Source organism: Phyllosticta citribraziliensis (assembly GCF_038025025.1).
Source record: "Phyllosticta citribraziliensis strain CPC 17464 chromosome Unknown J3D65scaffold_8, whole genome shotgun sequence".
NCBI lineage: Eukaryota > Fungi > Ascomycota > Dothideomycetes > Botryosphaeriales > Phyllostictaceae > Phyllosticta > Phyllosticta citribraziliensis.
The window spans coordinates 323,718-338,472 of NW_027117345.1; the positions used below are offsets into that span (position 1 = coordinate 323,718).

At 58.8% G+C, this 14,755-nt stretch overlaps 5 protein-coding genes across 5 annotated transcripts; 4 read left to right on the forward strand and 1 right to left on the reverse strand.

Annotated features, from left to right (window-relative positions):
* Positions 1–43: 43 nt before the first annotated feature.
* J3D65DRAFT_629091 (FAD dependent oxidoreductase) lies at positions 44–1,741 on the forward strand. The gene is made up of 5 exons (XM_066800707.1): positions 44–176; positions 228–311; positions 362–421; positions 475–713; positions 775–1,741. The coding sequence occupies exons 1-5, from the start codon at positions 71–73 to the stop codon at positions 1,597–1,599; spliced, it is 1,314 nt and encodes a 437-aa protein (XP_066653542.1). The 5' UTR covers positions 44–70; the 3' UTR covers positions 1,600–1,741.
* Positions 1,641–4,454, reverse strand: J3D65DRAFT_629094 (lysophospholipase catalytic domain-containing protein). Its single transcript, XM_066800708.1, has 3 exons — positions 4,039–4,454; positions 2,438–3,975; positions 1,641–2,385 (listed from the first exon to the last, which is right to left on the reverse strand). The coding sequence occupies exons 1-3, from the start codon at positions 4,100–4,102 to the stop codon at positions 1,999–2,001; spliced, it is 1,989 nt and encodes a 662-aa protein (XP_066653543.1). The 5' UTR covers positions 4,103–4,454; the 3' UTR covers positions 1,641–1,998.
* A 414-nt stretch (positions 4,455–4,868) lies between these two features.
* J3D65DRAFT_629099 (histidine phosphatase superfamily) lies at positions 4,869–6,866 on the forward strand. Its single transcript, XM_066800709.1, has 3 exons — positions 4,869–5,459; positions 5,530–6,028; positions 6,235–6,866. The coding sequence occupies exons 1-3, from the start codon at positions 5,049–5,051 to the stop codon at positions 6,483–6,485; spliced, it is 1,161 nt and encodes a 386-aa protein (XP_066653544.1). The 5' UTR covers positions 4,869–5,048; the 3' UTR covers positions 6,486–6,866.
* A 131-nt stretch (positions 6,867–6,997) lies between these two features.
* J3D65DRAFT_629100 (putative diphthamide synthesis protein-domain-containing protein) lies at positions 6,998–9,210 on the forward strand. Its single transcript, XM_066800710.1, has one exon. It carries the CDS (start codon positions 7,437–7,439, stop codon positions 9,147–9,149), a length of 1,713 nt encoding a protein of 570 aa, XP_066653545.1. The 5' UTR covers positions 6,998–7,436; the 3' UTR covers positions 9,150–9,210.
* On the forward strand, positions 9,211–13,591 carry J3D65DRAFT_591477 (uncharacterized protein). Its single transcript, XM_066797797.1, has 2 exons — positions 9,211–12,055; positions 12,101–13,591. Exons 1-2 carry the CDS (start codon positions 9,623–9,625, stop codon positions 13,175–13,177), a joined length of 3,510 nt encoding a protein of 1,169 aa, XP_066653546.1. The 5' UTR covers positions 9,211–9,622; the 3' UTR covers positions 13,178–13,591.
* The last annotated feature ends 1,164 nt before the right edge of the window (positions 13,592–14,755 follow it).

Genomic DNA, 14,755 nt, shown 5'->3' on the forward strand with positions numbered 1-14,755 from the left:
TCCCGTTCGACTACAAAAACTATCGTCACTTTGCAACGGCATCCCCAAACGCCCGCCTGCTCTCCTGAAAATGAATGAGTCGGTCATTGTCATTGGTAGCGGCACCTGGGGCACCTCGACGGCCTTGGAGTTGGCAAAGAGGGGCTACACGAATGTCACTTGTTTGGACAAGAGACGTACGTTTAATCTGCGCCACCTGGACGTACATCGCCTGACCCGAATTCCAGCTTTTCCTTCGGTCGATTCTGCCGCCTATGATTTGAACAAGATAATACGGACCGAGTATGACGAAGAGCTCTACTCGGAAATGGGTTCGTCAGACCAATTCGAAGTTTACCGATCTTTCTAACACGACCATTAGCCATTGAAGCCATACAAGCATGGCGGCAACCCATGTTTGACGGCATATTCCACGAAACGGGCAAGTTGTACCACATCGTCCCTGTGCAAAACTCATCACTGACCTCTCGACAGGATGGCTAGTCACCACGTCTGGTGACCCCGAAGCAGCTCGCCGCCTGCGGCAAGCATATCAAAACCTAGTCGACCGAGACCAGGCCAAAGGCGTCGAGTTTGTCGAGGGCAAAGCCGACATCGTCAAGCACGTTCCCCAGCTAGCCCAAGCAAAGGGCATCGCGGACTGGAAGGGGTTTTGGAACCCGCAGGCCGGATGGGCGCATGCGCGGAATGCGTTGGAGAAGGTTGGCAGCGAGGTGAGTGCTGTCCTCTTCTCTCATCTTCGACGACTTTTGAAGTCTGACTGACCGCACGCAGGCCATGAAGCTGGGCGTCAAATTCATCGGCGGGCCCGAAGGCCAAATGACAGGCCTCTCCATCTCGCCCTCCGGCTCCCTGCTCGGCATCAAAGTAGCCTCGGGCGCCATCCACAGCGCCTCACACTACATCCTCAGCACCGGCGCCGCCTCACCGGCCCTGCTCCCCTCGCTCCTGGCACCTCACCTGTGGTCCAAATGCTGGACGCTGGGCCACATCGAATGCGACGACGCCGAGCTCGCCGCCTTCGCCGGCTGCCCCGTCGTCGACAACCGCGAGCTGGGCTTCTTCTTCGAGCCCGACCGCGCCACGCGCCGCCTCAAGCTGTGCAACGAGTTCCAGGGCTACCAGTACCGCGTCGGCCGCACCACGTCGCCGCGCGGCGACGGCACGCCGCTCGACTTCTCCGTCCCCTACTACGCCAGCGAGCACCCGGGAGAGCCCATCCCGGACGAGGCCCTCGCCGGCATGCGGCGCCTCGTCGACGCCGTGCTGCCGCAGTTCAGCGGCCGCGACATCGTCGGCGCGTCCATCTGCTGGTGCACCGATACCGCCGACCGCCATTTTCTGATCGATCGCCACCCGCGGTTCCCGCAGCTGCTGCTCGCCACGGGGGATAGCGGGCATGCGTTCAAGTTTCTGCCGACCATGGGGAGCTACATTGTTGACGCGCTGGAGGGGAAGCCGAGGGGGTTGAAGAAGGAGTGGAGCTTGCGGGAGCGGCAGTGGGGGCATGATGATTCGAGGCCGGGGGAGCGGGTCAAGGATTTGAGGGAGGTCGGTATGGGGGTTGGTGGTGGTGATGAGACTAAGAGTAAGCTGTAAATAGATGCAGAGTATTGGTGAGTGGATTTGCGAAGCTTTTACTCACTTTGGCCTGCAACTTGTAACATAGTCATTCCATCTCTTTTCGAACATGCAGAAGATCGAGCACACAAAAAAAGCCCTAGATTACACAAAAATCTGAATATCTTCAATTGCAAATCATAAAAGTCATCCAACTGGCCAGAAATGCGGCATGTCCACCATGGCCAAAAGGCCCAATGCTGCTGCGTCCATGCAAATATGCAGAATACCTAAAAGTCGGTGGATGGTCGTAAGTAAGAAAAAGATCCCAATAATGCCAAACCATGCCCAACCATGCTGGCTCCAAATGACCCCAAGATGCCGTCCAAATCCCATAATCCAAGAAGAAAATCCAGTCCAATCCCCCACAAGAGAAAATTAGAGAAGGAGAGCGCCCGTCACGCCGACAGCGCCCACAAACGCCGCCGCAGCCGGCACAGTTGTGCGCTTCAACGCCGCACTCTTGACGTTGATGGCCTGGAGGCGCATCTGGGGCTGATACGGGGTCGGGGAGTTGGAGGCGCGGGTGCCGTTCCAACAGTAGCGGTCGAAGCACTGGGTGCAAATGTCCGGGACGGCCGTGTTTGTGCGGTTCCAGCTGCGCGACATGATGGCGCAGCCGACGCAGGCAGGCCAGTCGGCGTCGACGGTGCCGTTGCCCATGGTCGCCACGTTGTAGCCGTTTTCGATCACGGCATTGCGCTGCGCCACCGTGTAGCTGTCGGTGAAGGTCGAGATGTTGCTGTTGAAGACGTAGGGCGAGTTCTGTGACGACGTTAGAGGTGATAGGTTTGTGAGATTTGGGGATGGCACTCACCGGGACGTAGACGACGATGGGGGTGCTGCTCGAAAAGTTGCCTGCGTCACAGCCAAACATGGTGGGCTTGTTGTTCAGGCCCAGGTTGACGAATGTGTTTTGGTCTGGGATGCTGGGGAAAATGGTTCCGTTGGCCTGAGAGGCGTTCAAGGATCTTTCGTACGTCGCGACGAGTGCTGTTCCATTCGGCCAGTTGGCACCTGGGTCAGAAGTGTCGGCGGATGAGTCTACAGCAAAGATGACATCCACGTTGCGTAGGGGCTGGATCAAAGGCGTAAGCGGAAGATTTTGAAGATCCTCGCCTCCATCGACCAGTGTGAGTTGTTTGTCAGCCGAGTTGGGGTTTGTGGCATTGTTCCAACCAAAGAATGGATTCGGCTCCCACGAAGCGATATCCTCCTCATTCTGGCCGACCTTTTCAAGCACAGAAGTCAAGACTCCCTTGAGCGCAGACGGGACACCGCTCGTCGAGTTGATCTGCAGAAGGAACTGATTGAAGAGAGAAGACGAAGTGCCCATGACAAAGGCGGCATTGTCGAATCCACGGATACAAGACTCGTTGGTCGGGAGAGATCCGGCGCTAAAGTTGGAACCAATGTAGCGAAGAGGTACAAAGCCAAAGACGGTCGGATCGTATGAGCCCATTTCCCACGGAGTAAACTCGAAATTGGTCGCGTTGCTGGAAACAATAGTCTGGCCTGGGTTGCGCTCGTCGGCAACCAAAATCGGCATGGGCGCGTTGCCTTGCTTGAAGGTGGTGTCATCCTGAATGGAGGAGAAGGTGTAGGCTGGCCCGCCGTCAGAGGCATTCACCAGCTGGAAAGAAAGAGCTCGGCCCCAGTAATCTGTAAGGGTGGTATCGAAACCAGCATTGCCCTTGGATTGGACCGAGTCGTAGAGGTTGTTGTAGTACTGTGCCGTGTCGAGAATTTGGAAGCCTCCGGTGTCTGGGCCCTCAAAAATGGAATTTTCAAGCTGCCACAAGGATCCAGAGTAGTCGGGCGTGGTGTTGATGATTGCTTGCACAGAAGTAAAGTTGTTGGTGTACAAGCTGCCTACCAACCAACCTCCACCCGAGAGGCCAGCGAGATAGGTGGACGACTGCAGCAGGCCTCCTAAATGACCTTTTCCAGTCGAGTTCTCCGTCCTCGAGTCGTAGGCTGCAACGGCACCAGCACCATTCAACATGGCACGGTAGCCTCCTCCAGACACAGCAACGGCAATATTTGGGAGGGCCGAGTCGTTGTTCGCGTGGTTGTCAATGTAGGAGTTCGAGTCAAAGCCTGTAATGGCCAGGCGGCCAAGGAATTCGCGCATGGCGGGAACAGTGACATTGCGCCTGGACTTTAGCCATGAAGTCTCCTCTTGAGATAGAGCGAGGGCGTTTCTGAGCTGTGGTCTTGAGGGCGGACAGTCGACCCTGGAAGGAGTGTAGCCATTGGGAGCGTCAGGAGAGCCACGCTTGTATAAAGCGGGGGCAAGGGCCAGGGCGGCAGCTTCCTCTGGACTTGGATCGCGAGGAAGCGCAACGACGCCGGCTGACGTGCGTGTTAGCAGACAAAAGGAGTGTTTTGATTGCAATTGAGTTTCTGGCGGCTTACCTGACGCGTGCGAGACTAGGCCAGTCAGGGCGGCCAGCGAGGCCAGGGATGTCTGAAGCTTCATGATTTTGCGAGGGGGCACAAAGGCGATTGTCGCGCACACGAGCAGACAGCAGCGAGAGGGCCAGATTTGTAGGGGCGGCGCCAGGTGATTCTTTGTCGCGGGTGCAGGGAATGGCTGGGAGCGAAAGCTGGTGGGGACGTCACGGCGACGGGCAACGAGCGGAAGTTCGGATGGCGGTTTGTCTACCTAGGGGCCAGGAAAGCAACGGAATGACATCAGCTTCTATACATACCTACATGTACAGTACAGTACAGGAGATGGGCCGCAGCGCAGCGCAGCGCACAGCAGGCCGCAGCATGATGATTCAGATCAGTAGCCGCCCGCCAGCCACGGTGCCGAATAGAGGGCCATCTGGCGCGACAAAGAAGAAAAAAGTGTATCACCAGCTCAGCAATTGTGGCAGCCCTACGCCTAGCTCTCCTCGATCCATGCACGTTGATGGCGGGCGCACCTTGCGGCTCTCCCGCCTCATCCTAGCCTCTTCTTTTTGCACATCGTCATCGCCGTCTCCTTCTCCTGGTCGTCGATCCACGACTCCAGTACTCCGTATACCTACACGACACGACCTGCACATGCCCACGCCCATCTCATGCACCGCCTGCGACCAAGACGCCATCGCCGTTACCTGCCCGTGTTGCGTGGCCGCGACTTGGCTCCGACTGACAACGAGGGGCATCCCAGGCCCTGCAAATCCCTTGCACAATTTCTGACTGTCGGTTGCGGATGCATCCGCACCTCTCGCCTCTCAAACGGCGGCTGTGCGGGCCCCGACCACCGACTTCAGACATGTCATCAAGGCTGTTTGGACTCTGCGTTTCCGGAATTTTGCTGCCTGGAAATTTCTCTTTTCCCTGTGCCATTCATGAATTTTCGTTCAAAACCATGTCAGCATGCCGAGACGTAACGTCATCGACGGTCACCGACGGCGCGGACAAGTCATCGAAAGATGATTACGTGCCGGTCTGGACGAAAGCTTTCTCCAGCCCAATATCGCGAGAATTCACCACGGGCAGTGACTTTTGAATTAGACCTTAGCCACGGCGAGTTATTGCAGAGCCTCAACACCCGACTCCATGGTGTCGGCGGGCTGTCCGTTCCACTGACTCACGCCGCGTCAAACCCCACCACATACCTAGATCCCACTTTTCGTCGTCATCAATCCATCTCCCCGCGACTCTCTTTCGACCTTGACCTTGATTCTTCTTCAGCATTCTCTCAACAAGCACAGCACATTCTATCAAAAGCTCCCAGCCCGTCTTGCGATTCTGCTCAGCAAATTGACTTCGCACTGCTAAACGTCGACACCATGGCCCCAAAGATTCATTGTGTGCGCCACGCCGAGGGCTTTCACAATCTTGTAGTACTTCCCCGCCATTTAGACCGCTCGCCTACTGATCATGGAGCCGCCGGCGCGGCTCGGCTTGCAGACTCCAGACAACCACTCGCTTCCAGATCCCCTCCTCACCGAACACGGCAAACAGCAATGCTACGACCTGCGCGACAGCTTCCCGTACCAATCCCAGGTCTCACACGTCGTTGCCTCTCCCATCAAACGCACCATCTACACCGCCCTGCTCGCCTTCTCGCCCGTCATCGAGCAAAAGAAGCTCAAGGTCATCGCCCTGCCCGAGTTGCAGGAGACGAGCGATCTGCCTTGTGACACGGGTAGCGATCCGGCAGAGGTCGCGCGCGAGTTTGATGGACAGCCCGTGGACCTGAGCCTCGTCGAGGAAGGCTGGAATTCGAAAAAGGGCAGATGGGCGCCCGAGAGCGCCGCAATCGAGGCGCGAGCCCGCGACGCGAGGCAATGGCTGCGGGCGTTAGCCGCCAGGAGCAGCGATGATGATGTCGAAATCGTCGTCGTGACGCACGGCGGCTATCTCCACTTTTTGACGGGCGACTGGGACGGCTTTGATCAATTCAAGGGTAGGTCCAAGATTTATTATGCGCCGGCCGTGACAGGAACCGAAGCGCGGGAACGCTGCATGAATTTGCCATTTGCTGTCCTTCCCGCCGCTTCGCCTCGGCATCCTTCTTCCCACATGGTTTCTCTCGTCCTAGCCTCGCGCATGCCATTGTGGCTGTAACTGCCCCTCCAGCATTCACGCATCCAACTAATCTTTCGATCACAGGCACCGGTTGGGCCAACACCGAATGGCGCACCTACACCATCGATCCCTCATCTGGCACCGAGGCCTCCTTCATCGAGACGTCCGAGTCACTCGCGCGCCGCGGCCGCTCTGCCGATGCCAAGATTGCCAACGGCGACAGCCACAGAGATACGGCCGCGAACGGCGGCACGGCGGGCACGGGCAAGAAGGACACGGCATCAGGCCCGGCCGTTAAGGACGTGGGTGTCGACGGAGTCAAGTCGAGTATGTGAGACAGGCATAGTAGACGGATGTTGGAAGAAGACCCTAGACGGATAGATAGATGGACTTGGGTTAAAGTGGCTCATTGGTAGAGTAGATCAGACGTGCAGACTTGGATAGACAAGACTTGGATACCATCCTGAAGGTTTCAACACCACAGGCGGGCCTGGAGATTCTGCCTCTGGTACGGTGATTTGGCTGGGAGCATTCGTTCTCGTTGAAAGTTAGAGACGAAGACCACTCGCGCTTCTCTTGCCAGTGAATCTACATACACATCAGTTGATCAAGAAGTGTCCCGCAAAGCCTCAACTCACCAAATGTCTACCGATGTCATATTATGCAGATAATTGGTCCCACCCGGCAGTGAGACGACCATTAGAAAAATGCGTCCAATCAAATGCTCCGCGTAGGCGATGACTGATGAACTAGTCTAGACTTCTATCCTTTCCTAGACATTGTCAACTTTGTTCAAGGTGCATTTCACGCTAGATTTAGACGGCTGAATCAACCCATACCGCCAGCTCTTGAAAATGTCCCAACATCGCATGTCGACGCCTGGTAGTGGACAGCTGCCGATAGCCCAACGCCCTGACCACCCAGTCCTCAACGGGATAGCGGGGCGGGCACGACCAGGATTCGCGATGGGAATGACTCGCGCACCATTTTTTCGCCCCGCCGTCGTCCGACTGTGGATGATTTCTGCGGTGCCATCCAGAAGTCTTGTCTCCCTCGCTCCAACAGTTTAGATTGACGGATACGAATCATTGCTCGCGCTCGCTGCCAATTGCTCCTCCACCTCCGCTTCCCACCCATTCGCTATACGGTACGCGTCAAACACGAGCACGAGCTGCGCGCAAACCACTGCTTCCGCCCACCGCGCTTCCATCCGCATCCGCACCACGAAGACGACGACGACGACATCCGCCGCCCGCCGCGCTCCCTTCGCTGCCTAGCTCAGCACAATGACGGCGCCCTCTGCTCCGGCCGTGGCGCCGGTGCTCTCGACGCCCGAGACGCGCATCTTCGAGGACCCCACCGAGCCCATCGAGCCCGCCTCCGTCGGCCGCATACCAGACGCGCAGCTGGCCGCCGTGTACGAGGTGGAGCGGACGGTGCGCGAGATACGCGCCGGCCGCTGGAAGCGCGTCGCGCTGCAGTTTCCGGACGGCATGCTGGTCGATGCGCCGCGCGTGTACGAGGGTCTAAGGAGGGGGTTGGCCGCGGCGAGGGCGCGGGCAGAGAAGGACGGCGGTGATGAGGTCGCGCGGCGCTTGGATGGCGTGCGTTTGGAAGAGGTGGAGACGGACAAGAGTGCGCAGGAGGCGGACGAGGAAGAGCAGTTGTATATCTTGGGCGACACTTCGTACGGCGCGTGTTGCGTGGATGAGATTGCGGCAGAGCATGTCGATGCTGATGTCGTGGTGCATTATGGACGGTCGTGTCTGTCGCCCACCGCACGCTTGCCCGTCATCTACGTCTTTACAACGCGCCCGCTGGAGCTGGATCCTGTCGTGGCGTGCTTCGAGCAGACTTATCCGGACAAGCAGCAAAAGATTGTGCTGATGGCAGATATCCCGTACTCTGGCTACTTGGCCGAGTTGCACGGGCGACTAAGAGAAAATGGGTACGCTCATGTCTTTCTTACTGACATTGTACATGATCCTTCGGCGCCGCTGCCGAACAGGACGATGCCGCCAGAAGTCAAGGATGATGCACAGGCATTGAGGGAATACCAACTCTTTCACATTTCGGATCCGCCCACGGCGCTGCTGCTCACCTTGTCGTCGCGCGTTGCGGCAATTCACATTTATCCCACGACGGGCGAAATTTCGACACGGCCGCAAGCCCTCCTTGCAACATCTGCGCAGACGCTGCGTCGGCGGTATGCGCTGCTCACGCGGTTGTCGACAGTCCCAGTGTTTGGCATCCTTATCAACACGCTGTCGGTCAAAAACTACCTCCACGTTGTTGAGCATGTCAAGCGAATCATTGCCGAGGCAGACAAAAAGAGCTACACGTTCGTAGTGGGCAAGATTAACGCGGCCAAGGTGGCCAACTTTTCCGAGGTTGGCGGGTGGGTGGTGATTGGATGCTGGGAGAGCAGCCTGATAGAAAGCAAGGAATTCTGGAGGCCCATCATCACGCCGTTCGAGCTGCAGCTGGCGCTCAAGAGCGACGAGGAGCGGATATGGACTGGCGAGTGGACGGGCGACTTTGAGGCGGTTTTGAAAGAGGGTGGCGATAAGGAGGACGGCGGGGCGCAAGCAGCAGAGGTCGACGACGAAAACGGCAATTCGTCGTCTGAGGAAGAGTCGGCGCCGCCCGAGTTCGACCTACGCACCGGACGCTACGTCTCGCACGCACGGCCGATGCGGACAACAGCAACGGCCGGACACGGTGGTCGACGGAATGATGCGACGGCGATCAATGCCTCCGCGCAGCTTATCAAGCGTGCAAATGGCGATGTCGCACAGATTGGCGGCGTGGCATCTCCGGGGGCCGAGTTTCTGCGCAGCCAGCGCACATGGCAGGGCCTGGGCAGCGACTTTGATCAGGACGACGAGTCGGGGCGACGTGGAGCTGTCATGGAGGAAGGGCGGAGCGGCATAGCGCGAGGTTACACGCACGGGGTTGGGGTTGGGGATGGCGATGCGGCGGCTCGGGAGGTTAGGTAGACACTGGACCAGAGTGAAGTGAGAGACGCGGTGCTGTCAGCCACCAGACATTCTCCAAACGGCGCTGACCTGAGCCCCAAACAAAGTTTTGAGCACGCGGTGCAGTGTGAATTCGGCGTCTCAGTCCAGCAGGTGAGAGCCGCCATCCATCGCTAACTGGACTCGAACTTGGCGCATTGGAGCCATCATCTCCCGTCGCGCGCCCTGTGTCGTCGGGGCACATCCTCGCCGAGCCAGCACAGCGCAGCGCAGCGCAGCGCACCACCTCTCCACAACCACCACCGCGTCCACCGCACCGCACCGCCCTCGACCCTGATCGCTCGACGCCGCTCTCCCAACCAGTTCCCGTGTGCCCTCCGACGACCCCGATCCCCAACCCTGCCTACCTCAGCTGCCTCGCCCACCTCAGCAGCCCGACCGACCGCCTCGCTTGCCGAGAGACGCAACACCACCACCTCCAAGACGGCACCGGCATGGCCTCTGTCCAAGTCACGCCGTCAGATGTCCTCCGACACCCCCACAACGCCACCCTCGTCGCTGCCAATTCCGACGTCTGCGAGAGCGATGAAAACTCTTCCATCATGTCCTCCTCTGCCACAACCACGCCGCCGCCGTCGCTAAGCCGCTTCGAAAGGGTCCTCACGACCCACCCGACCATTGTTGAGAGCCTCCTCGCTCAGCTCCCCACCCGGTCGCTCCTCGACCTCCATCACACCTCTCGTCACCTCCGCGCCTTTCTGGCGTCATATCCTCTCGCCTGGAGAACCGTCAGCTTCCGAGGACCCCAGCCAGCCCTCGGCATCAACCAGTTTGATGGCGACCCGGCCGAGACCCAGGCGCGGAACGCCAAACAGTATGCCCTCGACTCGCTGCTCATCCAAGTCATTGTGCCATTTGGCACCCGCTTGACGAGCCTCGATCTCTGCAACACCACCGTTTCCGGCGTCAGGCTCGTGTCGCGCGTTCTCGAGCCAAGGGTCCAGACACTGCAACACTTGAGCGTCCGCGGGTGCAAGAACGTCTCGATAAAGTACCACCTCGTGCCCTTTTTGGAGCCATACATCCACTCGGCGAGTCCGTGGGCGAATACAAGCGAGCTGGCGTTGAAGAGTCTGTACACGTACCGCTGCAGGCACCACCGCCGGCGGCCATATCTCCCGTCGTCACTGATGCGGCGCGACTCGGACTCGGAGCCTACGCACCAGCTCATCGAAATATGCCACCAGCTGGGCATCTGGACGGACACAATGTGGTGCACGACGCCGGGCGGCCGCTGTTTCCGGAGAAAGGACTACTACTCTGGCCGTGCTGCCCCCGGCACCAACGAGGTCTGGGTGCCCTTTGACCGGTTATGGCGCTCCGGCAACAGAATCGGACCGGGCTCAAAGACGCCGTCGAACCACTCGGACGGACGGCTGTGGGAAGACATGGAGACGGGTCAGGATGGCGAGCCACTGGGCACGACGGGCGGGCCGTTCAAGGGAGAGGGCAAGGACGTGCCAGCCCACCTCCGCAAGAGCCACAGACTGTTTGTCGAGGACATCAAATGTGACCAGTGCAACGATCCCATTTTGGAGCGGTGCGAGCAGTGCAGCATTCGAATGCACTGCATGGGCTGCCGCAAGACGCTGTGCGCCAGTTGCGCTTTCAACAGGCCCATTCCCCGCAAGCGGAGGCGGACGAATCGAGACTTTACGACGCAGGCATTCGGGCAAGTCAACATGAGCACCACATCACTAACTCACTCCCCTTCAAGCAGCATTCAGAATGGCGACGGCCAGGGCAGAAGCAGAAAACACGACCGGTTTTGGTGGGCTCCCGGCGCCACGAGGTCGCCCAACCTCATGAGCGAATCCACCTCGGACGATGATGCGTCAGACTCCGACGAGATTGCCGTCGTCACTGCTAATCCTTTGACCATAACTACCATTTCCACTCCGCCCAAGCTCAACATGCACTGGTGCTGCGTGGAGCCGGTCTTTTCTGGAGGCGGTGGCATCGTCGTTCTAGGGCCTGGTGTTGGTGGTAGAGGAGCTGACAGGATACGCGCGACGCCATTACCCAAGGGACAACAATACGAGGATCCCGACTTTACCTCGATCTTTCGGTCGCCAGACATGATTCGGGAAATGAAGAACGCATCGCTCTATGAGCACGTGCTCGGCGAGCAAGTCGACATTGTGCCGTACCTGATGCAGGAGAGCTTGGACTTGCAAGCATCGTCCTGCCCGCGTAGTCTCTGCCAAGACTGCTACCGTACCTTTCGTTGGAGGGTCCAGTGCAAGGCTTGCAAGAGGCCGTTGTGCAAGGAGCACGACTTTCGGGCGCTCAAGGTTCGCAAGTGTGGTTACCGTGAGCTTCACGTTGAGCGGGACCACGTTCGAGCCTACGCCCCGCCAACCCAGCCGTCTTCGAGCGCCGACTTGCACATTCCGCCGTTCGTACCACCGGAGCAGCGCGCCCTCCAGTCGAGTCCCATGGCCGTGACGGGTTCGTCTGATTCGTTTGCCTCGTCCTCGGGAGCCGAGCAGCAGCAAAACTTGGGCAATCACTGGATCTTTGGCAATACAGGCCCGGAAGATTCGGCGCTGGCAAATTCCATGTCGTCGCTTGGTCATTCGGAGCCGTCGATTCGCCCGCGTGCACTTAGCGCCTCGGATAATCGACCGTCGCGCTCGTCGTCGCCGTGGGGCAAGTCTCGTGATGCCCACTCACTTGCGGCAAAGTCGCAGGAGAGGGAGCGCGTGAGGCGAATGCTTCCCCTGCCTGGCTCGCCAAGGCACCCGGTGCAGTGGCGGGGCTGTGGCGCCTACTTTTGCCAACAGCTGCGGCCGGTGGGCGATTGCCGGCCTAGGTGTAATGCGGCCATGAGGGAGTGCTCGGCCTGCCGTGTGGTTGTTTGCGATGTAAGTTTTTTAGACGCAAAGAAAGACTCGACTAACGCCGAATAGGGCTGTCTGGACAGCAATCCCCCATGCAAATGCGCATACTGCTCGACGCACTACCACTGTCCCACGTGCGCGTCAACGCCCAGTGTCAAGAAACTTTGTCAGCGTGACGCGGAACGGGCAGCAGCCATCAAGAAGAAGATGGAGGAAGAGGCTCTGCGGAGAATGGAAGCAGAAGCACTGGTCCGCGCAGATGAGGCTGCCGAATCCGTTGGCCAGTTCTTTAGCAACCTATTCGACGTGGGCTCGTCTATACCTGCAGAGTGGCGGGACGACCTGAATAGGACTGAGCACATTGAAGTGGCCGACGACGGCGCCCGCCACCGCTTCGTCCTGCCACAAATCGAGACCATGACCTCGCCTGACGTCCTCGACTCGACAGGCGCCGCCACGTACGCTGAGAGTTCGGCCATGGGCGCTGCCCGTGCGGCTGCGGCGGCGGCTGCTGCCAGCACGTCCACTTCAGCCTCGACGACGCACAAGGAGTCGACGCCCGACGAGATTCGCGACGCCGTCATGCAGATGCTGTCGAATATGGACTACGCCACGGTCGGCCAGGTGGCACGGCGCTCGCTTCCGTCGCTCGACGCAGCGCCGCACGCCTCTTCAGCTCAGCAGCCGCTGGAACCGCAGAGCGCGACCACCGAGACGGTTGCGCCGGGCGGCGTCGCCGTGTTTGCCGGCAGCAATGCCAGCCTCTCCTCCCATGGACATGGACACGGGCACATGGCGGGCGCGGCAGAAGGCGGCGGCGTCATGGTGCCCCCCTCTGCGACCACCACAACAGCAGCGTCGTCGTCGTCATCGGCACATCACCACCACCACAACCACCATCATCATCATCATCACCACCACCACCTTTCAACGGCCGGCAGCAGCAGCAGCGTCGGCGACGACGGAGTGGGCGATGACAACGAAGATGACGCCGATGACGACACGGAGACGGACGGCGAGCCGCACTCGAGCGCGGACGACGAGGCGCCCGGTGACGACGAGGACGACGTCGATGTCGACGATGACAGCAGCCCTGTCGTCTCGGGCAGTGGGTCCAGCGCTGAGTTGATCAGTGTGGAGGCGTAGGCGTAGGCGGCGGTAAACAAGCTACGTGGAGGGAGAGAGCATTCGATCTATCAGTCAGTCAATCAGTCAATCAGTCTATTTCATAGGCGCATGGAGCTCGGTGGATGGGCAACTGGTACGGTATGGTACGATATGATATGGTCTGGGATTCATGGCTGGAGAAAAGCACGGATTTTGTCCCTCGACCCCTGGGGCAGATGGGGAGGGTGGGGAAGTCAAGTCAAGTCAAGTCACTTAAAGGAACTATACTAGTGCATCTATGAATGGACGTTATTCCTTCTTTCTTGCGAACTGTTGGCTGTGTGTGTGGTGCTGGGGAGCGTTCATGTGTAGTTGCTGTGTCGTGCTAGGGAGCGTTCGTGTTCGGAGGAGTAGTAGCAGGTGGGTAGGGAGCATTCATGGCTAGCGGCTGCGGCGTATCCTGGAGCATTCGTGTACATTGTAGTAGGGGTGTGGTCAGGGAGCATTCGTGCCCGTTGTGGTAGGTAGGCAGACATGGAGCATTCATCACACTTTACGCCCACACCTAGGGAGCATTCGTGCCCGGAGTCGTATGCATCTGGATAGGAATGCTCCCTGTTAAGCTACTGCGTTAGACCTGGGAGCATTCATCACGCCTCGCGCCCACACCTAGGGAGCATTCGTTCCCGGAGTCTTGTGCATCTGGATAGGAATGCTCCCTACCTAGCTACTGCGTTAGATCTGGGAGCATTCACGCCTATCTACGTACCACATCATCCCAAGGAGCATTCATTCGCCGCACCATCTCTCCCACATCTATATCCCTATCCCCATACCCACCACATTCCACCTACTTACCACGCCTCCGCAGCCTCTATATAGCTCCGTTTAACAGCCTCAATCTCATTAACCGGTGCCATGGCGCACTGGTCACAGTAGCATGCGTAGACAAAGTAGACATTGTGGTTCCCAATCACGTTAGCGTGGCTCGCTTAGCGTCGCTTGGTGCGAAGCATTGGCGTTCGAGTCCCGTAGGGCGCATCGCATTGTAGGTCACAAACAGCAGTAGTAGAGAGAGAGAAGTTGTGCTATTGAACAACGGTATGTAGAGGTGGTGATGGGGAAAGTGTGCGCATTTTGGTCCCACGCCACGGACGCGGTGGCTGGTTGAGAGCGCTGAACTCATCCGCAATGGATTGGATAGGATAATCAATGGGAACGCCAGTGTAGTTGTGCGGGCGGGGACGTCGTCGCGGGTGTCCGGGCCATTCAAGGGCTGGGCTGACAGCATGGGGGTTGTTGGTCGGGTGCTCTGCGTCAAGTGCTTGCGTGCGGCGGCCGGGGAAGCGAAAGGCTGGAGGCCCGCTCATTCGAGCAAGCTTCGCCGGGATGAAGCAGAGGGTGCCGGACCTTGCTTGTCAGCTCAAGTCGCCGCAGAGGGTGGAGAGGCGGGGAAGCTTACCAGGATAGGCGGAGCCTGTTGCTGCCAGACTTGAAGTGACTGCGGCGCCGAGGGCGGACGTCAACTCCACTGTTGTTCGGTTTTGTTTGACGCGTCAGAGTGCGTCAGTCTCGGGCAGCTCGCGCGGATGGCGTCCGTCATCTTGCAAGCAGATC